The sequence below is a fragment of the Bubalus kerabau genome, chromosome 7 (assembly GCF_029407905.1).
Source record: "Bubalus kerabau isolate K-KA32 ecotype Philippines breed swamp buffalo chromosome 7, PCC_UOA_SB_1v2, whole genome shotgun sequence".
NCBI classification, from domain to species: Eukaryota; Metazoa; Chordata; class Mammalia; order Artiodactyla; family Bovidae; genus Bubalus; species Bubalus kerabau.
In genome coordinates this window covers 121,428,157-121,451,170 of record NC_073630.1, presented here as the reverse complement: position 1 = coordinate 121,451,170, position 23,014 = coordinate 121,428,157, and the positions used below count along the sequence as shown (strand labels likewise).

The following is a 23,014-nucleotide window of genomic DNA, read 5'->3' as shown; positions in this document are numbered from 1 at the left end:
GCACAGCGACGCAGGAGACGGACAGCAGCAGGGCTGGATGCCCAGACTCTATTTGTCCAAGATATAAATTACGGTCACCTTCAGGGGGTAGATTACACACAAAGGGGTGCAGAGCTCACACAGACTCAGACTCGCTTACACGCAGAGCACTCGTCCACCCGAACGACAGTGACAGACAGTTCCCATCAGTCGGTGCGGCTGCAAAGCAAAAGCTGATTCCAGCCCCGGACGCAGGCCTGAGGGACGCACACCGGGCACTGGAGGCCCGCAGCCCTCATGGTGCCCGTGTCCGGGTAGCTTTGGCACGAGCTTGGCGGGTATAGGGCTGGGCAGGGCCGTGTCTGAGGTCGAGGCCAGTGTCAGGGCAAGGCCGCCACCCAGGGTGAAGGCCTGGCAGAGCCAGTGCGAAGGCAGAGGGACCGAACAGTCAGAAGAGGGGCCTCCAGACCCTCCTTCACAGCCTCGGGGTCCCCAGGCAGCTGGGCCAGGCTCCTCCAGGGCCTAGACAGGGCTCTGGGCCGCTGGACTCCGGGGCTCTGAGTGACCCGCCTGGCAGCCCATCTGCGTCCCCCGTCTCCACATGGAGAAGCAGAGATGAGTCTGCTCGGTGGACACAAAGCCCGCGTGCTGACTGCTAACATGTGGGGGGGCGAAGCGCTTTCCCCAGCCGATTCCCGTGTGCTGACTGCTAACACGTGGGGGGCGAAGCACTTTCCCCAGCCGATTAAAACTCTCCCGCCGCACACTCGCCTCACTTCCTCAGGGGTCCCGGCCAGGCCAGCTCCTGTTGCCTCCCGGGCACCACACACCTTCTGGGGGCCAGGCCCACCCGGCTTCCTCAGGGCCTGCCTCTCCCAGCCCAGTCATGCCAGGGTCCCTGCAGAACTCCAGACTGGGCCAGCCAGACACCGCGTGGCCAGGGAAGCCAGTGGCTGGGGTGTTCCGTGACTGCGCTGGGCACCCCCAAGGCCCAGACAGCCTGCTGCCCTGCAGGGGTGTCTCGGGGCACTGCTGAGGTCTGGTGCTGCCCAGCTCAGGGGCCCAGAGGTGGCAGAGGGGCCCCGGGGGGGGGGGGGGTGGTGTGTCCTCCAGGACAGCGACTTGGGCCCCAGGGAGCCCCGCACCACCCACCCAGCAGTCTCCGTGTGGCATGGGGAAGAGACGGGAAGGCCAGAGGCTAGAGCTGTGGGCACATCTGTCCGCCGCTGACCACTGCTCCAGGACACACCTCTACTTGGGGTCCCCCTCAGGGGTCGGCGCCCCATCTGCTCGTGCATCCTTGGGGGGCCCCGCCTTCCTGGGCTTCTGCTTCGCCTTCCTGAGCATGTGGACCTGTCCCAGGGCACACGGGCTGTCACAACGCAGGCCTGGCCACGGGCCCCAGAGCTGCCGCCACCGTCTCAGCCGGTTTCACGGAAGGGGACGGAGTGGTGGCTAAGGGCTGGCCACCTTATCCGGCCCCGTGACCTCTCAGGGTCAGAGAAGAACCAGCCATGGCTGGACTGCCCACCAGCCACAAGCCCTGCTCCCAGCCCACCCTGATGTACCTTAGGGCCCGCAGCTGAGATGATCAGGTGCCCGGGAGCCTGGACCCAGGGTTCACCATCCACCTGCACGGGCGTGGCCTTGAGGAGAGTGACACGGAAGTAGGACCCCTGGGCAATGCGGATGCCTGAGCGCAGCCCGCTCTGGACCTGGCCCTGGTGGAGGGGGACCAGGCTCAGCGGGCCGCGGGCGGCACCGAGGGCCTGGTCCCCATTCCCCACGCTCCCCGTGTGCACACTCTGGACCCCTGTCTCCCCTTCCCCACGCTCCCCGTGTGCACCTCCCGGGCCCCTGTTTCCAGTCCCCATGCTCCCCATGTGCACACCCCGGGCCCCTGTCTCCAGTCCCCACACTCCCCGTGTGCACACCCTGGGACCCTGTTTCCAGTCCCCACGCTCCCTGTGTGCATACCCCAGGACCCTGTCTCCAGCCCCCACGCTCCCTGTGTGCACACCCCGGGCCCCTGTCTCCCCTTCCCCATGCTCCCCATGTGTACCTCCCGGGCCCCGGTCTCCCGGTCCCTACGCTCCCCGGGTGCACACTCCGGGCCACTGTCTCCATGCCCGCATGCTCCCCGTGTGCACACCCCGGGCCCATCTCCTGTCTCCACACTCCCCGTGTACACACCCCGGGACCCTGTCTCCAGTCCCCATGCTCCCCGTGTGCACACCCCGGGCCCGTCTCCTGTCCCCACACTCCCCGTGTACACACCCCGGGTCCCTGTCTCCAGTCCCCACGCTCCCTGTGTGCACACCCCAGGCCCCTGTCTCCCCTTCCCCATGCTCCCCATGTGTACCTCCCGGGCCCCGGTCTCCCGGTCCCCACGCTCCCCGTGTGCACCTCCCAGGCCCCAGTCTCCCGGTCCCCACGCTCCCCGTGTGCACCTCCCAGGCCCCAGTCTCCCGGTCCCCATGCTCCCCGTGTGCACACCCCGGGCCCCAGTCTCCCGGTCCCCACGCTCCCCGTGTGCACCTCCCAGGCCCCAGTCTCCGGGTCCCCACGCTCCCCGTGTGCACCTTCCGGGCCCGTCTCCCCTTCCCCATGCTCCCCGTGTGCACCTCCCAGGCCCCAGTCTCCCGGTCCCCACGCTCCCCGTGTGCACCTCCCAGGCCCCAGTCTCCCGGTCCCCATGCTCCCCGTGTGCACACCCCGGGCCCCAGAGTCCCGGTCCCCATGCTCCCCGTGCACACCCCAGGCCCCGGTCTCAACCCCACACTCACCATGTGCACAACGCCCGTCACCCCCACCACCTCCAGCAGCCCGTCGTCCATGCGCGGCTTCTCGAACCTCGAGTCGCTGTCGGAACCCCACAGGTCGGCCCCTGAGCCCCAGCTGCATGAGAGGGAGGGGCACAGAGGTCAGAGGGAGGCTGGACAGGAGGGCGGGGGCCAGAGCCTGGGAGCCCTATGTGTGGGGGGCATGCAGGTCAGAAGGAGGTTGGGCAGGAGGGCAGGGGCCGCGTGGGCACCTGGGGATGTTGATGAAGATGAGCCCCTCGATGCTGGGCAGCTCCACCTCCTGCTGCTCCACCTGGAGCCGCAGGGCCCTGTGCAGGCTGCGGGAGTGGCTGATCTTCTGCAGCCCGACCCTTACGTACACGCCCTTGTTGTGGAACCTGGCAGGGGTCTCAGCGTCACAAGGGGCCCCAGCCCCCGGTCACGGCTGCTAAGCCCCCAGGAAGTTCCGGGCAGCCCCACGCCGCCCTTGCGCCCTGACCTGCTTGTGAACTTGCCGGGCTCCTCCTCCCGCGCCTGGTGGAAGTCCAGGCTCAGCTCTGCGTCGATGCCGATCCCACAGTAGTTACTCATCTGCACGATCTGAGGCCAGGACGTGTCTCCCTTGGCCCCTGTAGACCCCTAGGGGCTCCCCGCTTCCCGCAAGTCCAGCACCCATGGCCCTGCTCTCAGCTGCCCATCCTGGGAACCACACTCGCAGCGATGCTGGGGCGTGGCCCAGATGAGGCTAGACTGCCTCCCACAGGGCACCGCGCCCTCGCCCGGGGCACGCCGGTACCTTGGGGGGCTCTGCGTCTGCCTCGCTGTCCTCCCCGCAGGCAGGCTCGTGAGCGTCCAGCAGGATGGTCCAGCGGTCCACAAGCACGGCATCCGCCTCGTCCACTGACAGCAGCACAGAGAACGGGTCCTCCCCGCTGTAGCCCGCGCCCCAGCGCAGGACCCGGCCCAGGTCGTTCCCTGGGAACCACAGGACAGGCTGCCTCCACACTGGCCCACGCCAGGCCCCCCTCCCCCGGCAGGCTGGCGACCCCACCTGTGCCCAGGGGCAGGATGGCTACAGCAGGCTCCGGGCAGGCCAGGTGGTGCCGCAGGTCCTCCAGGGCAGCGAGCACCCAGCCCACAGTGCCGTCCCCGCCGCACACCAGCACCCGGAAGCAGGGCACTCGGGAGAACATGTGGAACCTGGCGGCAGGGAGACAGGGCATGTCCGCCACCCCCACAGACCAGTGGGGCGCGGCCACCCCGGGGCAGGGGGGCGCCCGCGAGGGTCCTGCCCCACGCCTCCAGGTGTGCTCACCCGGGCAGCGGCCCCCCGTTGGTCAGCTCAAAGACCTGGTGGGGGTTGAGCAGCTTCCGGAAACTGCAGAGCAGGTCACGGCCCTTGAGTCCTCCGCTCCTGGGGTTCACAAACACGAGCAGGGGGCGGCAGTCCGGGGCCAGCTTCGTGTGCTGACAGATGCGGGCTGTGTCAGGGCTGCGGGGCAGCCCCCGGGGGAAGCCGGGCCTCCCCCAACCCACAGCCCGCCCCCCAAGCCGGTCTGGGGCCAGCCTTCCTTGGGAGGGAGGCCATGCGGCCACCCCCGGCAGTAGAGAGAGCACCCACAAACCACTGGCCAACGGGCAGGGAAGGTGCCTGGAGCCCTGAACCGATGGCCATGGCGCCCCCTGCCATGATGTGTCTTCAGGCCCCACCCCCACCTGGCCCACGGGCCCATGAGTCCAGGCAGGAAGCCCACCAGGACCCGCCCGGCAGTCAGGAGGGGCACATGGGCACACAGGGCCACCCCACGCCTCACCCCAGCAACAGGTGAAGGCTCTCCCCACACACAGCAGAAACAGCACTTGAGAGAGCACGGGTGAGGGTGGGAGACTAGGGTCTCCACACGGTGGGGGAGGGGGCCTGGGGTCTCCACACGGTGGTGGGGGGGGCTGGGGTCCCCAACTGGTGAGGGTGGGAGACTAGGGGCTCCACACAGTGGGGGTGGGGGGCTGGGGTCTCCACACGGTGGGGGAGGGTGGCTGGGGGCTCCACACAGTGGGGGTGGGGGGCTGGGGTCTCCACACGGTGGGGGAGGGTGGCTGGGGGCTCCACACAGTGGGGGTGGGGGCCTGGGGTCTCCACACGGTGCGGGTGGGGGGCTGGGGCCCCCGCCACAGGGGCCGCTGGGTGATGAGGGACAGACAGGCACAGACACCGTGGGCAGTGAGGGCACTCGGCTCTGCCATGGCTCGAGGATGTGGGCGCACAGAGGGCACGTGTGAGCCCCTGGGCAGGGCGGCCTGCGGGCAGCACTCACCTGCTCGCCGGGGCAGGCAGCTGCCAGGGGAGAGGGCCAGCAGGACCCACCTGTCTCTGGCCACAGTGCGGGCGGAGGATCCCCAGAAGGGCCTGCGATCTCCACGCCCTTGTCTGGACGGTTGGCCAAGGCAGCAGAGACCGCAAGGTGTGGCCCCCAGCCACAGCCTGAACTCGTTGTGCTGTAATTCTGCCTGACCTGAGCTAGGTCGGGGGCCACCGACACCCTTGGTGATGGGAGGTGCCCTTGGCAGCCAGCAGGGCTGAGGACCAGAGGTGGACCAGGGCACAGAGCAGAGGGCAGGGTCCGGGGCCCTGCTGGGACTTCAGGACAGCCTCAGGCGTCAGGGAGCACCACCTACTGAGGAGGCCCAGGGTGCGAGCAGGGTCCGGGGGCCTCCAGGGCAGGGCGAGCGGGGCCAGGGCCCACAACTGCACCAGGGCTGCCCACTCAGTCACACACGTGACAGCCTGAGGACGTGCACCCTGCAGGGCCGGCCAGCCAGCGTCAGGTCAGACCTCAGCCCCTCCAGAGGAGTGAGCTGGCCTTGCAGCAGACATTTGGACTTTGCTCCAACGGCCCAAGATAAAGACAAACCACATGGGAGCCACACCCCCAGGCCCGCCTTGGCGCCACTCACCAGCACCTCAGGGAGCACCAGGGCAGTCAGCGGCCGGCCACGCACAGCCGTGTCCCTGATCAGCATGTACAGCCGCTCAGCCTCTGCAAAGCATGCCACATCCAGCACCACGGCACCTGTGGCAGGTGGGCGGTGAGCTCGGGTGCCTGTCTGAAGGTCCCCGCCCCCACAGTGTCTTGGGCCAGGGCCCCAGCTGCGGGGGAATGACCCCAGTTCTGGCCACGCCCACTTTGGGCCAGCCTGTCCCAAGGCATGCATGAGTCCTTCCCCTGGGGGAGGCCTTCAAGGATGGCTAGGCTCAGAGACGGGAGATGCTGGGTGGACAGAGCAAGGCTACTGGAGGTGGGGTGGGGCAGACACACCCCAGGGCCCACGGAACCATGGAGGGTGCTGGGAGCTGCTTTTGGCCCCCAGGGGGGGACACGTGCCCCATGACACTGTCCTGCTGGGGAGATCTAAAGTTTCCTAGGATAAACGCTGGAGCCCAAGCAGGACAGGCTGTGGCGAGAATGTTCTCCGCACCTCAGTCATGTTTTAGCGAAAGCCTCACAGCTGGGAGCCAGGAAACAAACACCAAGGTTCCCCTACCCCCAGGCCCCCAACGAGGTGCAGCCAGAGGGCGGGTCTGCCCCCGCCTGCTCTGGGGGTGACCTTTGACCAGACCTGGCCACGGTCTGCGGTGGCTCACCTTGGGCAGAATACACATGGCTCACGGTCACCAGGGCAGCTGCAAAGATGGGGGGACTGTGACTGGATGCCGGAGACCCACCCCCAGGGCCTGTGGCCACCCAGCCTCCCAGACCAGAGAGAAGCTCACTCTCCCAGAAGTGCCGCCTACTTCAGGCACAGGGCAGCCCCAGGGCCCAGATCAGGAGGCTCAGAAACCCTCCAGAGGAAGTAACAGGCCCTGGGCCTCAGACGTGAGGACCGAGATCCTCTTGTCAGGAACCATTCTGGCACGTGACTGCGGGAGCGGGGAGCAGGAGGGCCCCCCTCAGGTCTCCTGGCCTGCCCCCCACCCTGGCCAGGCACCCCACCAGCCCAGGGAGACAGTCCAGGCAGGCGCACCTTTGCTGGCGACGGCCTCATCCAGCAAACTGCGGTACTCCTGGTGGGACAGGCCTGGTGGCAGACCGCCCACGAACAGAGAGATGCGCGGGGCCAGCACTCTGGTCTCAGCCACGTAGAACCGCGTCTGGCTCATCTGCCGCAGGGACGTCTGCAGGGAGGGGACACTGAGCAGGGCACCAGGGACACCCCCCACTCCTCCCACAGAGGCCAAAGGGGAGACGTCCTGGACCAAGAGCCCCCAGAACAGGGGAGGACAGGAGAGGAGGGACACACGGGGACGTCGGGAGGGAGGCACTGCGGGCCAGGATGGCCAGCTGCTGGCCAGCGCGGACTTGGTGTCCTCAGGCAGGGCCCCCGTCTACAAGGGACAAGCCATGCCCCAAGGCTAGTGGCTCCCCGGGGGCCAGTGGCCGCACCCACTGACCTGCCGGATCTCACGAAGCCGGTCGAGCAAGGGCTCCTCGTCCGCCAGCACTGTGCGCTGGACTGCGGGGTTGAGACGCCACCATTAGCCCCAGACACCCGGGTGTCCTGGAGCCCCGGGCAGACGCGGTCAGGAGTGGGCTACAGGCTCCCCCTCACCTTGTCTGCTGCCCATGAGCACCTCCACCAGCTGGAAGCCCTCGACCCCCTCGGCCTGCGGGGGTACAGTTCAGGGTATCAGGCCTGGATGGGACCCTGCCACCCCAAGACTTTGGCGGGGAGGGCACACGGGCGGGGCGGGGGGGGCACACACCTGCTGTCCGAGCAGCGGGAGGACCTCCAGCACCACGCTGCGGGCAGTGCTCTGCGGGGTCACACGGATGGACACGTAGGCCACACCCACCCTGCAGGGGACACGCTCAGGAGCTGCGGAGGCAAAGCCTGCACTCCTTCCCCCCTACCCCCCACGGCCCTGCTGGGACCTGGTCTCACTTGAGCCAGGCCGGGTAGATCTTCAGGATCTCCTGGGTGCGGGGCAGAGCGCGGAGGACCCAGGCCTCGGGAGCTGCTCTGCCGCCCTCCTCCTCAGCGGGCCCAGCGCTCCAGACCCTTCCCGCGGCCGCGGTGTCGCCAAGCTGCACAGGCGTGGGGAGCGCCTGCAGCTGGAAGCCCTGAGGGTCCTCGGAGATGTAGTAAGCCCGCAGAGCCGCCTCCTGTGAGAGGGGAGCAAAGGTAGGGCCTGCTGAGGCCAGGCCTGTGGGTGCCCGCGGTCCCCCACGGCCGGGCCCCCTCTTACCAGCACCTCCTGGCTCCGGGCCAGGCGCGGGACCGTGACTGCACGGAAGTGGTTTCGCTGCATCGCGTCGCTGCCGTCAAAGATCTTCAGAGTCTGCTTGCCTGGGCCGCAGGGGAGTGCGTGCAAGTCCGTGAAGTGAGGGCCGGTCGGGGGAGTCGGGCTCGGGGTGTGGGAGCGGGGACAGCCAGGGGGCACTTACCGGACTCAGGCGTCCCCACCTCTCGGCCCGGGCCAGCGGGGACGCTGCCGTCGGCGCTGTCCTCCCCGTCCCCTGCGGGAAGGTCACAGCCGGCCTCAGTCAGGGCCCGGCCCCGCGCCGGCCACCCCTCCCCGCCGCCCCACTCACCGGGCTCCGGCGCCGCGCTCTCGGGGATCCGAAAGCAGTGCATCTTGCTGAAGTTTCGGGACAGGAGGCGCACGCACGCGGGGGGCAAGACCAGGGTGCGCAGGCGCCCGAAAGTGCACTCGGGGGCGAGCGCCGCGGAGCAGACCGAGTGGGCCTGCAGGGAAGCGGGTGCGGCTCGAGCGCGGGGCTCCGGCGCAGAAGGCCAGGCGGACCCACACCGAGTGCCCCCAACCAGAGACTTGAGTCTACCCTGTACCCTCAAAGGCCGGAAGGCAGCGCGATCCAGACGAGCTGTGCCCAAGACCCAGACCCCCGCACGCCAGCCCCGCCCCGCAGAGGCCACGCCCCGCGCGCCCACCTGGATGCCGCACCACTCGCAGCGCACGCCGGCCGGCACGTCCGAGGAGCCACAAGTCTTCCGACAGAGCTCGCAACGCGCGCCGGAAGGCAAGGTCCCCTCCCGCCAGTGGTGGAGGTGCGCGTCCTACGGAGAGCGCCGTCAGCGGCTCCTCAGGCCGCGCTCCCCGGCCTCCCCCAGGCCCCGCGCACTCACGTGGTCGCGGTGCCCGTCCTGGTGGCACTGGCGGCAGTCGCTGCAGGCGAAGGGCACACAGTCGGGGTGAACGTGCAGCTCACACACTGGGGGGCGGGCAGGGTTAGGGGGCCTCTTGTCGCTGCCCACCGACCCTGCCCGCCCCCTGCTCGGGCCTGGGTCTGCCCCTCCCAGGACTTCACTTTCCTGAACGTTTGGGGGCCCCTGATGAGAGACAGGAAACACCAGCCCCCCACCCCCACCCCGTGGCAGGATGGGAACCAGCTTCTCTGCGTCTCTCCCGTCCAGCCCACCTCTGCACGCAGGGGGCGGCCCTGCGATGCCCCGCACCCACCTCCCCACCCCCCCACCCCAGACCTGCGGCCCGACCGCATGGGGGCGGGGCCGCCCGGGCCGCAGAGACCAGGCCCCTGGAGCTGGGCCAAGCGGGAGGCTGGCGGTACCTTCGCAGCGGAGGCCCGGCGCCTCCAGGCCCTTCCGGCACACGGAGCAGAACCTGCGCTTGTAGAGCCCCCGGGGGCCGAAGCAGTGGGCCACCGGGACCTGGGAGGGACAGAGCTTGGCCTCAGCCTGGGTCCCCAGGCCCCCCTTCCTCTGCCCAGGGAGCTGCCATCACCAGCCCTGGCCCCTCAGTCCTCCCGAGCCCTGCTGACGGGGTGCTGTGTGTGCCTCTGGGCCCCTCTATGCTCCCAGGGGATCCTGCTGGGGACCATCTGGCATGCCGACTCCTCTGTTCCTTGTCCGGGACTGACTGGGGCAGCCCCAGGGTGTGACCTCAGACAGCCCCTTCTGCAGCTCAGGCCCAGCTGGCCTGGCCCAGGCCTGACCCAGCTGCCCAGGTGCTGGCCACCCCCAGGCCTGTTCTCCTTGCCGATGCATTTGGGGCCAGCTGGACGGAGTACAGGCGGAGGGAAGCCCAGCCACAGGCTGCTGGGTACCAAGAACCCGGGAGAAGACGGGGTCAGAGCCCTGGGGAAGGGAGGCCCCCTGCTGCCCTGGGAGGGGCTGGGGACAGGGATGCAGTGCGAGGGGGCACTCCCAGCCCAGCCCCCACCACAGGAGCTGGGCCCCCAGACCCTCTGCGCCCTTCCCCCAAAGGTGCGGCTGCTGAGCTCCATACGCACGCGGACCAGGCTGGGAGCCACGCTCGTGCAGGGGGTCTTCACGTGCTTCAGGCACTTCTCATGGGACATGAAGTTGCAAACTGTGGGAACGGGAGCCCTGTGAGTTGGCCCCTGTCCTGCCCAGGAATCAAGAGACCCCAGGGCTTGGGATGCGGGAGGGAGGCCGTGCCAGGGCAGACAGCTTATCACAGTGGGCCCACCCTCACACCTTCCCAGACCTTCCTGAGCCTAAGCCCTGGCCGTCAGGGTAGGGAGAGAGCGTGGAGACAGCCTGGTCCTCGGCCCCACCCCCGAGAGCTGAGTGAGGAGCAGCTTGGTGGCTCTGGCCATCCGGGATGACCATGTGCTCTGGTGTCCTGAGCAGGCCCTGTCCACCCCCCACCCCCATCCCCGACTCACACAGGCCCAGCTCCTTCCAGTCTCTACTGGCAGTGGGTAGACAGGCAGGGACTTGGCCAGCTCCTGCATCTCTGCCTGCCCCTAGACCAACTTCTCCAGGGACACCCTTCTCTAGCTCCCCACAACTGCATACACCCCTAATTACCCCTCCCACACACGAGGTGCCTGCCCAGACCAGAGCTAGTCTGACGGACCAGGATGCCCTGCCCAGAGAGGTAGATGGCCCAGAGGCTCCAGGGCATGAGCTGTGCTCACAAGGCCCACAGAGGCAGCAAGGGGGCACCCTCCCTCCTGGGGAGGCATGCAGCAGGGTGAGGGCCCGCCTGGCACAGCCTCGGAAGGCAGCAGCTCTGGACAGGTGGCGCTCAGCTTCCTCCTCTGGCCCACAGAGAGAGCCCCTGCCCCTCACACATCCTGGGTGCTCCCTGGCAGGGGAAGGCGCTCTTCCTCCCACACCCTTGCCAGGCCTCTCTGCGTGCCGAGGTCACCAGCTCACCCTCCGGAGCTGGGGAGAGTGTCTGCACATCACCCCCATTTCCCTTCCGTAAGCTCCTTAACGCCTCAGACCTAGCACCCACCGGCAGGAGGTCCTACCTCTGAGGGGGACCGGCTACTTCCCTGGCAGCTCCTCCACCCAGACCCAGCCTAGCCTCCTCAGCACACCAGGCCCCAGGCCCCTCGGTCCCCAGAGCCACAGGCCTGTCTCCCTGGGCAGGGCAGAGGCGCCCCGCCCCGTCCCGTCCCCTGCTGAGACGCATGTGTCAGCCGCCCAGGAGCCGGAGGATGGAGAGCCTCCCCGCCCGACCAGGCTCACTTGGCGGCTGGGCTGGGGCCCTGTCGGGGCACGTCACACTCGGGGTGGCAGGCCTGGCCCAGCTCCCTGGGAGTCTGAACCTGGGCAGCCCTGTGGGCAGCAGCACACACCCAGGAGAGAGCAGACCAGCAGCAGCCCTGGGGAGCCAGTGGCCCAGGCCAGACCTGCCTGGCCACGCTGCTGGCCCTTGCACCTGCCCAGGGTTGGCTGGCCTCGTCCCCAGGCACTGCACCGGCCCTGCGCGGCTGCCGCGCTCTTCCCTCACCGGGTTCCAACCCAGCTGAGGACGCCCAGGGAGCGGTTCTTTCCCTCATCGTCCTGGGGAGGGGCCGCGGCCGCTTGACGCCCCCAGACCCCGCGAGGAGCTGGTCTTCATAGCCTCCGCAGGGAGGTCTGGGCCTGGCAAGCTCCTGCCCCGAGGGCAAGGGGCTCTGTCCCGGGGAGGCCCCTGCTGGAAGTGCAGAGAGCAGGGGTTGGGGTCCGCGGTGTGGTCTCGGGCGCTCACCGTCACACAGGATGCCGGCAAGCCCCCAGATGAAATCGGAGCAGAGGTGGCAGAAGGTGGGCTTGGTAAGCGTCACCTTCCTGAAGCTGTGACTCGGCGCGGCGGGCCCTGGGGTCCTGGCGCCCGACCGCTCCGGCCCCGACCCCGGCCCGGACCCCGGCCCCGATCTCGAGCGGCTTCCGGCGCCCAGCTCGGGGCTGGAGGTCGGGCTGCCAGGGCGCGGGGAGCCGCCGCCAAGCCAGCCTCGGGCCCCGGGCTCGGCCGCCGCCTCCATCCCCAGCCAGGGCGGCCCGAGCCCCGGCGGCGGACGACTGCGGGCTGCGCGCTGTGGGCAACCGGGGCTGCTGTCCCCGCGGTCCCCGCGGTCCCCGCGGTCCGCGCCGGGCTTCCGACTGCGCCCGTGCTCACTGCGCAGGCGCGCGCCCGTGGGGCGGGGCCTTGGGCGGGGCCGGCCCGGGGAAGGGGCCGGGCGGGGTGGGGCCTGCTGAGTGGGCGGGACCTAAGAGGGGCTGACCTGGGGAAGGGGCCGGATGGGGGTGGGGGAGCCTGCGGGGTGGGCGGGGCCTTGGAAGGGGCCGGCCCTGGGAAGGGGCCGGTTGGGGTGGGGCCTGGCGGACGGGGGTGGGCCCTGTAGGTGGGCGGGGGGTAGGCGGGGCCGACCTGCGGAGCCAGGGAGCCGGTCCACGTCCTGGGTCCGGCCGGCGGGTGGATGGGTCTGGTGGTCCGACGAAGCAGGCACAAGACCTCCACACACCGATGCAAGGTGTCTGCACCTGCGGGGTCAGGCGTGCGCCTGTGCAGACGGACTCCTCCCACCGGCCCTGGGATCCTGCCCGTTGTTCCGTGCGACCCGGCAAGCGTGCGGCACAGCCCCAAGTACTCAGAGTAGGGCCTGGAAGGGACCCCATGTGGAGTCAAAGGGGCGGGGAAGGTGTTGGTGTCTCGGGGTGGGGGGTGTTCCCAGGGTGAGGTCCTGGGCCCCAGTCTGGGTGTGCATGGCGGAGGATATGGCCGTGGGTCAGGGCGGGCCGGCCTCCCGCGTGCTCCCACCAGCTGTGGGTGGGCGGCTCTGTCTGCAGGGTCTTCGGAGACGCGGACGCCGGCCCCCGTCCTTATCACCACAGGTCTCCCAGCCAGCGCTGGCCAGGGCCTTCAACCCACTGGGACTCTGCTGCCCCGCCCGTTCGCGTGTTCTCCTTGCAGGAGGAGCCCCCTCCTCATCTTCCCCTTGCGGAGCCCAAGGGTTTTGCCTCCTTCCATCCGGGCGACCCAACAGGTGACCCTACCCCAGGCCTCCTGGAGACCAGCCCCCCACCGCACTCCCAGTTAGGGCAGTGAATCCCAGCCCTCACCCTGCCCCCAGCGTTGTCTCTGGGATGTGTGGGGGTGGTGTCCACAGAGGCCACCCGCGCTCCAGAGTTCCTGCCCCTGTGGGCCTGACGGGGGATTGTCATCCAAGTTGCCAAGATGGGTGTCTTGGGCCAAGGGGCTTCCCTGGGACCCACCTGGCTGCCCTCCCTCAAGCCAGACCCCTGCCTGGCAGGGTGAGCAAGGGTTGCAGGAGGAAAACGGGCACGGAAGCAGCCAGGGGAGCAATGTCCCGGGAGAGGGCGCAGTAGGGAGGAAATGTCCGGAAGAGTGCTGGGCCAGCTGGGAGGGGCTACAGGGGCAGGAGAGCGGGGAGGGGCGGGGGCGGGGCGGGGCGGGGCGGGGGAGGGGCGGGGAGGGGAGGGGAGGGGCGGGGACTGGCCCAAAGAGGAGCACACTCCTGGGTTGCTGGGGTACTCCTATCCTGTTAGAGCACTGGGCGCCAGGCTGGCATCCCTGCCCCCCTTGGGCTGAGTTCAGGGGCAGAAGGACAACAACAAACTGAAAAATAGGCCGGGAAATGCCACTTAGTGGTGCCTGGCCACGGATGGAAGGAGCCAGGACTGAGCTACCCGGACAGACATCCAAAGGGGCAAAGAGGAGCAAAGCCCTGGGTGGTGACGCTGCAAAGGCAAGGACACCCCTCCCCAGGGCTCCGCAGACGGCCCCTGCGTCCTGAAGCATGTAGTTCATGCAGGACTCCCCCCTCCCCACAACCTGAAGCCTTGCCTGCCCCCTCCTCCTGTCCTCAGCACCCCTCAACCTATGAGAAGCAGAGGTTTCTACTGAAGCCCACCCCCCGTAATCCAAACCAGCTGACTCCCAAGGACACAGAATTTCAGGAGGTAGCTTTTCTATTTGTGAGAAAGTGGAGAAAGCAGGGGAAACATCTTGAAAAGAAAAATTCACATCCAACCATTTCTGCAGATTTTAACTGCTTTCTGATCCAGCATATTAAATAAAATGGCAAACACACTTCTGTCACACCGTCCCACAACCTTCTTAGAATACCTTCCAAAATAATTAGCAGCTTCTAGTTGAAGTTTCCCCTGGAGAAGGGAATGGCAACCCACTCCAGTATTCTTGCCTGGAGAATCCCATGAACAGAGCAGCCTGAGGGCTACAGTCCATGGGGCTGCAAAGAGTCAGAGAGTCAGATACAACTGAACAACAAATACTTCACTACTTAGACAAAACTTAAATCTAAACCTTTGGTACTTTTAAAATTCTGGACAGGCAGCTTCAGCAACAGATACTTATTTGTCTTGGTTCTAGAGGCTAGAACTTGGAGATCAGGGAGCTGGCGTGGTGGGTTCACATGAGTGAGTGTCTGGCCTGTAGACACCATCTTCTGGCTGACTTGGGGAGCAGAGGGGACACTAATCCTGTCGTGGTTCAGTCAGTTCAGTCGCTCAGTCATGTCCGACTCTTTGCGACCCCATGGACTGCAGCATTCTAGGCTTCCCTATCCATCACCAGCTCCCGGAGCTTGCTCAAACTCATGTCTGTTGAGTCGATGATGCAATCCAACCATCTCATCCTCTGTTGTCCCCTTCTCCTCCTGCCTTCAATCTTTCCCAGCACCAGGGTCTTTTCAAATGAGTCAGTTCTTCTCATCAGGTGGCCAAAGTATTGGAGTTTCAGCTTTAGCATCAGTCCTTCCAATGAATATTCAGGACTGATTTCCTTTAGGATGGACTGGTTGGATCTCCTTGCAGTCCAAAGGACTCTCGAGAGTCTTCTCCAACACCACAGTTCAAAAGCATCAATTCTTTGGCACTCAGCTTTCTTTATAGTCCAACTCTCACATCCATACATGACTATAAGAAAAACCATAGCTTTGGCTAGATGGAACTTTGTCAGCAAAGTAATATCTCTGCTTGTCAATATGCTATCTAGGTTGGTCATAGTTTTTCTTCCAAGGAGTAAGTGTCTTTTAATTTCATGGCTGCAGTCACCATCTGCAGTGATTTTGGAGCCCCAAAAAATAAAGTCTGCCACTGTTTCCATTGTTTCTCCATCTATTTGCCAAGAAGCGATGGGACCGGATGCCATGATCTTAGTTTTCTGAGTGTTAAGTTTTAAGCCAACTTTTTCACTCTCCTCTTTCACTTTCATCAAGAGGCTCTTTAGTTCTTCTTCACTTTCTGCCATAAGAGTGGTGTCATCTGCATATCTGAGGTTATTGATATTTCTCCTGACAATCTAGATTCCAGTTTGTGCTTCATCCAGCCTAGCATTTCACATGATGTACCCTGCATTTAAGTTAAATAAGCTAGGTGACAATATACAACCTTGACGTACTCCTTTCCCTATTTGGAACCAGTCTGTTGTTCCATGTCTGGATCTAACTGTTGCTTCTTGACCTACATACAGATTTCTTAGGAGGCAAGTCTGGTATTCCCTTCTCTTCAAGAATTTTCCACAGTTTGTTGTGATCCACACAGTCAAAGGCTTTGGCATAGTCAATAAAGCAGATGCTTGCTTTTTTGATGATCCAGCGGATGTTGGCAATTTGATCTCTGCTTCCTCTGCCCTTTCTAAAACCAGCTTGAACATCTGGAAGTTCACTGTTCATGTACTGTTGAAACCAGGCTTGGAGAATTTTGAGCATTACTTTGTTAGAGTGTGAGATGAGTGCAACTGTGCAGTGCTTTGAGCATTCTCTGGCATTGCCTTTCTTTGATATTGGAATGAGAACTGACGTCTTCCAGTCCTGTGGCCAATGCTGAGTTTTCCAAATTGCTGGCATATTGAGTGCAGCACTTTCACAGCATCATCTTTCAGGATTTGAAATAGCTCAACTGGAATTCCATCACCTCTACTAGCTTTGTTCGTAGTGATGCTTTCTAAGGCCCTCTTGACTTCACATTCCAGGATGTCTGGCTCGAGGTGAGTGATCACACCATCGTGTTTATCTGGGACGTGAAGATCTTTTTTGTATGGTTCTTCTGTGTATTCTTGCCACCTCTGCTTAACATCTTCTGCTTCTGTTAGGTCCATACCATTTCTGTCCTTTATTAAGCCCATCTTTGTATGAAATGGTCTCTTGGTATCTCTAACTTTCTTGAAGAGATCTCTAGTCTTTCCCATTCTACTGATTTCCTCTATTTCTGTGCAATGATCACTGAGGAAGGCTTTCTTATCTCTCCTTGCTATTCTTTGAACTCTGCATTCAAATGGGTATATCTTTCCTTTTCTCCTTTGCCTTTCGTGTCTTTTCTTTTCTCAGCTATTTGTAAGGCCTCCTGGGACAACCTGTCGTGGGCCCCCACCCTAATGACCTCCAACCCTGACTATCTGCAAGGACCCAGCCCCAAATACCATTCCATGGAGGCTAGAGTTTAATCAGTGGGAAAATCAGTGTTGTTTAAGCCAGCCAGCTTGTGGCATTTTGTGCGGGAACCTAGGCGAGCGACAGAATACAGAGACCTGCCAGGTGTCCCAACAATTCTTTTTATAATTTTATTTATGTTATTTATTTTTGACTGCACTGGATCTTCATTGCTCTGCACAGGCTTCCTCCAGTTGCAGCGCACAGGCTCCTCGTTGCGGTGGCTTCTCTCGCTGCGGAGCACGGGCTGCAGGTGCGTGGGCCCCGGTAGTTGCAGCACGCCGGCTTAGTCGCCCCAGAGCATGTGGTTCCCAGACCAGGGGCGGAGCCCATGTCCCCTGCGTTGGCAGGCAGGTTCCCATCCTCTGCTCCGCCAGGACGTCCTCTCCCAGCGCCTTGTCTCGAGCCCACTGCAGGCCTTTCTGTTGCTGCTCACGCTTGGGGGCGTGTGGGGGTCTGCTCTGCCGTCTCTGTGCTATCACTCAGACCCATGCTAGCAAGCTTGAGTGTTGGCCCCAGACTTTGGCTGTTATGGAAAATACTTCTGGAAACATTCTCATCTGCGTGTTTGGATACACACATACACATGCCCACCTGTCTGTTGAAGTAGAACATGCCATATTCGCTTCTAGAAGAAAATTCCAAACAGCTTTCCAAAACTTCACACAAAAATAAAGGTTCTTACTCCTACCAGCAGTGCAGGAGCCTTACCACGCCTGGACAGCGTCAGCCTTTCTGGCAAGGGTGCAGAGTGTCCACGTGGCTCTGGCTCTTGCCCTGCGGCATGGCAAGGGAGGCCTGCACCTCATAGGACCTCTGTGCCATCTGCAACACTTCCTGTGAGGCATGGTTAGATGTCTTGGTCACTTTCTATTAAGACTCCTTTTCTTATTGATTTGCAGGAGTTCTTTATATATTCTGGAGATGGCTCTTCTGTTGATTACAGTCAGTTCTCAATATTCTCAAAGTCGTGCTCTATGTGGTCTCCAGGAACTCTGACTCAACTTTCCTGGATCATAGTGTTTTCCCCGACGCGAGCGCACTGTCGCTGGCTCGGCCGCACTGACCCCGCGGGCAGCACCATCGCGCGGCCTGGACGGAGCCCGCCCGGCACAGGGCCTCCGCAATGGGGCCCGTCCGGCCTCCTGCATGCAGGTCACTGGGTGCAACAAGCTCTCGGCCGGGGCCACGAAAACCGCAAAGTCACCCCCAGAAGCACAAGAGAGGAGACACGCAGCTCAGGGGCAGGAAGACGGCTCTTCTGGAAGTGAGGGGAGCACCGCTCCCGCGGCTCCGCGCACGTCCATCTGCAGTGCCCTCGCTGGCCCCCCAGTGCCGACGGCGCGGACAAGCGGGGCCTCGCGAGCAGGCGGGCTCACAGAGACAGGACCTGGGAATATTGGGAGGGGCCACGTCTGCACCCTCCCCTCACCTGGCTGGCCCTCCAGCCACTCGGTGGTGAGCGACCTTCTGTGTTTCCCTCTCGGCCAGTCATCAACCTCTGCCTTCTGGGGAGGGCCTCTGCATCCTGCTTGAGCACTGCCCACACCGAGGCCGCAAAGTGCCCGAGACCCAGGAAGAGGGCAGTAGGCGGGAGGCGCAGTGCATATCGCCAGGTGGCCGACACGTGACCGGGTCAGTGTGGGGCTGGGCCTGCACAGGTTTGGGGTAATCTGAAGTCGATGGGACCCTAACTCAAAAAAGGCAAAATCATTTTGATAACATTAGAAACATACTTATTTAGAATGTGAAGGAAAAAAATCACAAGAAATCAAACAAGAAAAAAATCAAGAAATGGCACAAAACACCACAAGATCTAGAGAAAGACAACTGTTACTCATAAGTGCCTGCTACCCCACTGTGGTTCTTCATCATCCACGGTTTAAAAGTGTCTGGGGCTGCGCTGACAGCTTACGGGAGCTCAGTTGTCCAACCAGGGATTGAGCCCAGGCCCTGGGCAGGGAAAGCTCTGCATCCTAACCCCTGGACCACCAGGGAGTTCCCTCAGCTGCATTTTCTTATTGTCTCTCTTTACAACAGTATCATAGTCCAGGGAGAAAAGAGAGAGAGAATTTAGTCCCTCTGGCATAACTGATCAGAAAACGGTGAGGGCCACTTTGGGGGCTTATTTGCATACTTATTTTTGGTTGCGCTGGTGTTTGTGCTGTGCTCTGGCTTTCCTGGTTTTGAGGAGCAGGGGACACTCTCTAGCCACAGCGGGGGATCAGTTGTTGTGCAGTAGGGCTCGAGCAGCTCTGGAGCTCTGGGTTAGGAGTCGCGGCCCACAGGCTTCAGTCGCTCCGAGGCACGCGTCTTCCAGACAAGGGCTCGAACCTGGATCCCTGCGTTGGCAGGTGGATCCTTATCCACTGTACCACCAGGGGAGTCCTGTGGCTGCTATTTCACAAGAGTTTTCCTTGACGAGTCATTACTGATTGTATCATATGAACAGTTAAGACTGCTGAAACACCTGGAGAGAACTTTGTCAACTTCTCTCATCTGTAAGCTGTGTCCTTTCTTGGGTTGTGACTAATCTAAATGCCCCCGCAGATCTGACGGAGCTCCTTACATTATGTCCTTGTCGCTGGCAGTCAGGGACCTCGGTATCTTGTGGATGTCAGTATTTCCTGTTAAGTCAGCTGATGTTTAATCCTCTCCCAAAGCTGGTGTGATTCACGCCTTCCTGCTGGGCAGCTGCGATAGGAGTTCCTGGAAGCTGTTTTCTACTCCAGGATGTCTGGCCGTGACTTCCCAAGCAAGTGGCTTCCCCACTGACCCCCAACTGATGTTCCCAGAACCAACTTCCCCTTGGCCAGACCCCCAGAGTGCCCTCCAGGACCACTCCAGCCAGAGGGAAGTGTGACGGGGCACCCGAGAGAGTGTGGGAACCACCGTGGTCACGTTGTCTTCATTTAGCAAGTTTTAAAAAAAATTTTTTATTGAAGGATAATTGCTTTATAGAATTTTGTTTTCTGTCAAACCTCAGCATGAATCAGCCATAGGTATACCTATATCCCCTCCCTCTTGAACTCCCCTCCCATTTCCCTCCCCATCTCACCCCTCTGGGTTGATACAGAGCCTCTGAGTTTCCTGAGCCATACAGCAAATTCCCATTGGCTGTCTACTTTACATATGGCATTTAGCGAATTTTACAAAGCCTCGTGGGCATGTGACCGAGGCCCTGTGTGAACCCAGGCTGCTGCATGGACCTTCCCTGGTGCCTCTGTCCCTCCTTGCCCAGTGCCACGCAGTTCCATTGCTCCCGTGTCATGGTCCAGTCTCGTGTTCAGGCTGTGGGCAGCTCCGCATTCCCGCCCAGTGACTGAGCCCTGTTCTCGGCATTCTGGAGCCCGAGGCCCCCTCCTCCATCGTCAGAGCCTCAGCACGACATCTCTGTTCGAAAATTTGTGCCCAGGGTTTGTTTTAATCACATGTGGTAAAGTGAGGGAGACACTGCCTCTGGACGAAGAATTTATTATTTACATTGCTTGAGAGAAGGGGCAGCACGTCCAGAGTAGAGGTTTGGGTCAGGAGGCAGAAGTGAAGAAAGCGTGGCCCAGAGCCTTCGCAGGGGGTTGGCAGGAAGGAGTGGTGAGCAGCACAGGACCACGGAGGAAACTCAGGACTGGGCAGATTGAATGATTCGGGCAGGCCTGAGCGCCGGGGCAGCCCCTGGTTGTCCACTGTCAGCCTGGGGGTGATTGGGGGGCATAATGAGGCACCGCATGAGTGCAGGTGAAGGGCCGACTGGGGTGAGGGCTCTGGACCCATCTGGGAAGGGGGTGCAGTCCTAGGGGGGTAGCCTCTCCAGGATCAAGGCCCCAGAGGCCAGAGCACCAAGAACACAGGGAAAGTGAGACAAAGTTGCTCAGTGCGGCCGACTCTGAGACCTGTGGGGGTTCTCCGGGCCAGAACCCTGGAGTGGGGATCAGTCGTGTCCGACTCTGTGACCCGTGGGGGTTCTCCAGGCCAGAATCCTGGAGTGGGGATCAGTCGTGTCCGACTCTGCGACCCGTGGGGGTTCTCCAGGCCAGAATCCTGGTTCCCTTCTCCAGGAAAGAACACATGAAATGAGCAAAAATCGTCAATACAGTCAGAGATTGATGGGGGCAGATAAAAGCAAACCGTTCTTAGCTGCTTAGAGATAGAGGCCAGGGCTCATTTAAGAGAGAAAACAGACTTTTGTTTAAGAGAAAGAAGAAGAGAAAGACTGCTGGTGCCGCTGGCAGGGCCCCTGGCCCTCTCTCCAGCCAGAGACAGGGACAAGAATCCTAACAGAAAAACGAATGAATAAATAAATGAAGAAGGAGAAAAGACTGAAAGGAAAAAAACCAACCTGAGGGCATCGAGAGGAGAATGAAGCCTAATTCAGCCTGTTCTTTTCCCAGGAAAATTTCAGGTGGAAAAAAACCACGCCACCCCGCAGTGGTCCTGCTGCTGGGCCCCCACATCCGAAATTCTACAGGGTCAGCACCGAGGCCTCGGCCGCCAGCACCCAGAATGGTTTCCTCTCCCACCGCTGGCCCCACTCCCAGGCTGCCCAGGGCAGGCCTGGCCCTGAGCCCAGGACCAGAGCAGTGCCCTCCTCCAAGCACAGGTGAGGCCTCACCATGGCAACGCCCTCCTCCAAGGAGGAGGAGGGACACACAGATCCAGCGTCTTTCAGTCTCTGTTGGGTCTGGGGGCAACGCATTTCCCCCCCAGACCTCCTGGCCACCTGGGGGACGACCGGAGTCTCAGTGTGGGCATCCCTGGACTTGCGAAGGGGGCTTCCAGCCATACCACGCCTCCCACCCTGTGACAGGGCTCCATGCAGCCCCACTACCCTTGGCCCTCAGCCCTGGTGACGGAACGAATCCAACCTCAGCCCACCAGCAGCGGGCCCCCCGAGTGGCCCATTCCCACGCAATCACACTGTCCAAGCATCGCCTAAAATCCCCGCTTAGGAGTGAAGGACTTTAGGACTCTCCGGTCTCACATGAATACGCTGAAATCCTGCACGTCTCCAGGCGCACGAAGGCCACGCACGGGGTCAGGGAGAGCTGGTTCTTTCGGGCTGACACACACAAGGGTCAGTCTCACAGCCTGGCCCTGAGGGCGCCCAGAGGGCTGAGCTGAGACGCAGACGGGCCTCCTCGGGCAGCCTTCTCCAAACTCCAGTCCAGCAAGTGGGCCTCCAGGCAGGTCTCTGTCTCGTTCCAGGCCTGAATCTCCCTTTATTCAAGCACCTTGGCCAACTCACCCCCATGCCAGCTTCTAAAGCTTTCCACTGCCCTTTCCTCTGTTAAAGGGGACGTGTGCTGCCACTGGGCACTCGAGATGCCCTGCACATGGGATCCTTTAATAATGCTCCTCTGCTCTCGGCCTCCCCATGTGGGCCTGCCTCTTTTCTCTGGGGTCTGTGTCCTTTGGTCTAACCACGCCTGATTGAAACAAGTCCCGAGGACAGAGTTTAGGGCAGTCTTCAGGAGGCTTTCTCTTCTGAAGTCCCCACGGGGCCTCTGTCATGTCAAATCTCCCCCCGACAAGGACATTAGGGCCCAGTCAGATAACCCAGGATCATCTCCTCACTGTAAGACCCTTGACTCAATCGCAGCTGCCAGGCCCTCCGGGCAGCAGCTCCACTCAGGGCACGGGGCGGCCAGCCACCCGCACACCGCTGCGCCCCTCGCAGCTCCTGGCAACTGTGTTCAGGGGCTTCCGTCTCGGGACCTGTCTCAAGCCTCACGAGCGCTCTCTGTGTGGGGGTCGCTCTCCATCGGGTTTGCGGACGACAGACACTTCTGCCACACGTTCTTCCTTCCCATGAGGATCCCTGACCTCCTGGAAGGACACCAGTTACCATCAGGCAGGGTGGGTGGTGACGAATGTCCTCGGAGCTGGACCCTCGGAAGTGTCTCTTTTGACCTCGTCTCAAAGCACACTTTTTGCTGGGTTTAGACGACCTGGCTGACAGCAATCGACTTTGTTTTCCTTTCCCTTCCACTGGCTCTGGTAGCTTCTGATGGAAGCTCGGTGCTCTTCTCGCTGTCTGGCTCTTTGAGGTAAGGGGTCCTTTTCTCCTCCAGCTGCGTTGAAGGCTCCCGCTCTGGCTTTGCCGTCTGCACTTCACCTGGACGCTCCTGGGTTCTGCTGCCTTTGTCCTTCTCCTCTGGCTGCACAGCTCGGCTCCATGCAGTGGCTGGATGGCGTCGGTCACTCTTGGAAAGTGAGCAGCTCCTCTCCGTCTTCACCCCAGGGGACAGCGGACGAGGGTGGACTCCGGGCGGGCTCTGCTGTCGAGGGAGGTCAATGTGGGTGCCGGAGGCCCCTCCCTGAGCCCCGAGATGTCTGGTGGAGGAAGTGAAGTGGCACAGAAACTGGCAGTGTGCGTGTGCGATTCGAAGCTGAAACACTTACACTGTTGATCCCACCTCGCCCAACACACGGGCCAGGCTGCCCAGCGTCCACAGAGATGTCCGCTGCACTTCTCAAAAGCAGCGTAGACCCCGGACCACCCCGGTTGCTTTACAACAGACTCCTCTCTCAGAAAAACCGCAGGTCCCCACGCAGCTCTGGCCAAAT

General features: G+C 62.6%; 1 protein-coding gene across 4 annotated transcripts; it reads right to left on the bottom strand.

Annotated features, from left to right (window-relative positions):
* Nucleotides 1-986: 986 nt before the first annotated feature.
* Nucleotides 987-12,152, bottom strand: DGKQ (diacylglycerol kinase theta). 4 transcript variants are annotated; one of them, XM_055589326.1, is made up of 23 exons: nt 11,749-12,152; nt 10,031-10,110; nt 9,350-9,449; nt 8,907-8,992; nt 8,712-8,837; nt 8,354-8,507; nt 8,207-8,278; nt 8,008-8,108; nt 7,704-7,924; nt 7,525-7,615; nt 7,371-7,425; nt 7,213-7,274; nt 6,786-6,936; nt 6,406-6,444; nt 5,718-5,833; nt 4,078-4,229; nt 3,814-3,962; nt 3,559-3,737; nt 3,262-3,362; nt 3,014-3,160; nt 2,766-2,877; nt 1,548-1,700; nt 987-1,332 (listed from the first exon to the last, which is right to left on the bottom strand). In XM_055589326.1, exons 1-23 carry the CDS (start codon nt 12,020-12,022, stop codon nt 1,231-1,233), a joined length of 2,823 nt encoding a protein of 940 aa, XP_055445301.1. In that variant the 5' UTR covers nt 12,023-12,152; the 3' UTR covers nt 987-1,230. The 4 variants fall into 4 exon arrangements, with proteins under 4 accessions (XP_055445301.1, XP_055445303.1, XP_055445305.1 ...); XM_055589328.1 differs by having other exon boundaries at nt 10,037-10,110; XM_055589330.1 differs by lacking the exon at nt 3,014-3,160.
* Nucleotides 12,153-23,014: the final 10,862 nt, after the last annotated feature.

Bases quoted from the DNA above. Each gene is read 5' to 3' on its own strand.
- DGKQ (XM_055589326.1), bottom strand. From the start codon at position 12,022: ATGGAGGCGGCGGCCGAGCCCGGGGCCCGAGGCTGGCTTGGCGGCGGC. The intron at 9,450-10,030 runs GTGCGTATGGAG...TGTCCCTCCCAG, and splicing joins TGGCTCCCAGCCTGGTCCGC to GTCCCGGTGGCCCACTGCTT. The intron at 3,738-3,813 runs GTGGGGTCGCCA...TGTGGTTCCCAG, and splicing joins CATCCTGCCCCTGGGCACAG to GGAACGACCTGGGCCGGGTC.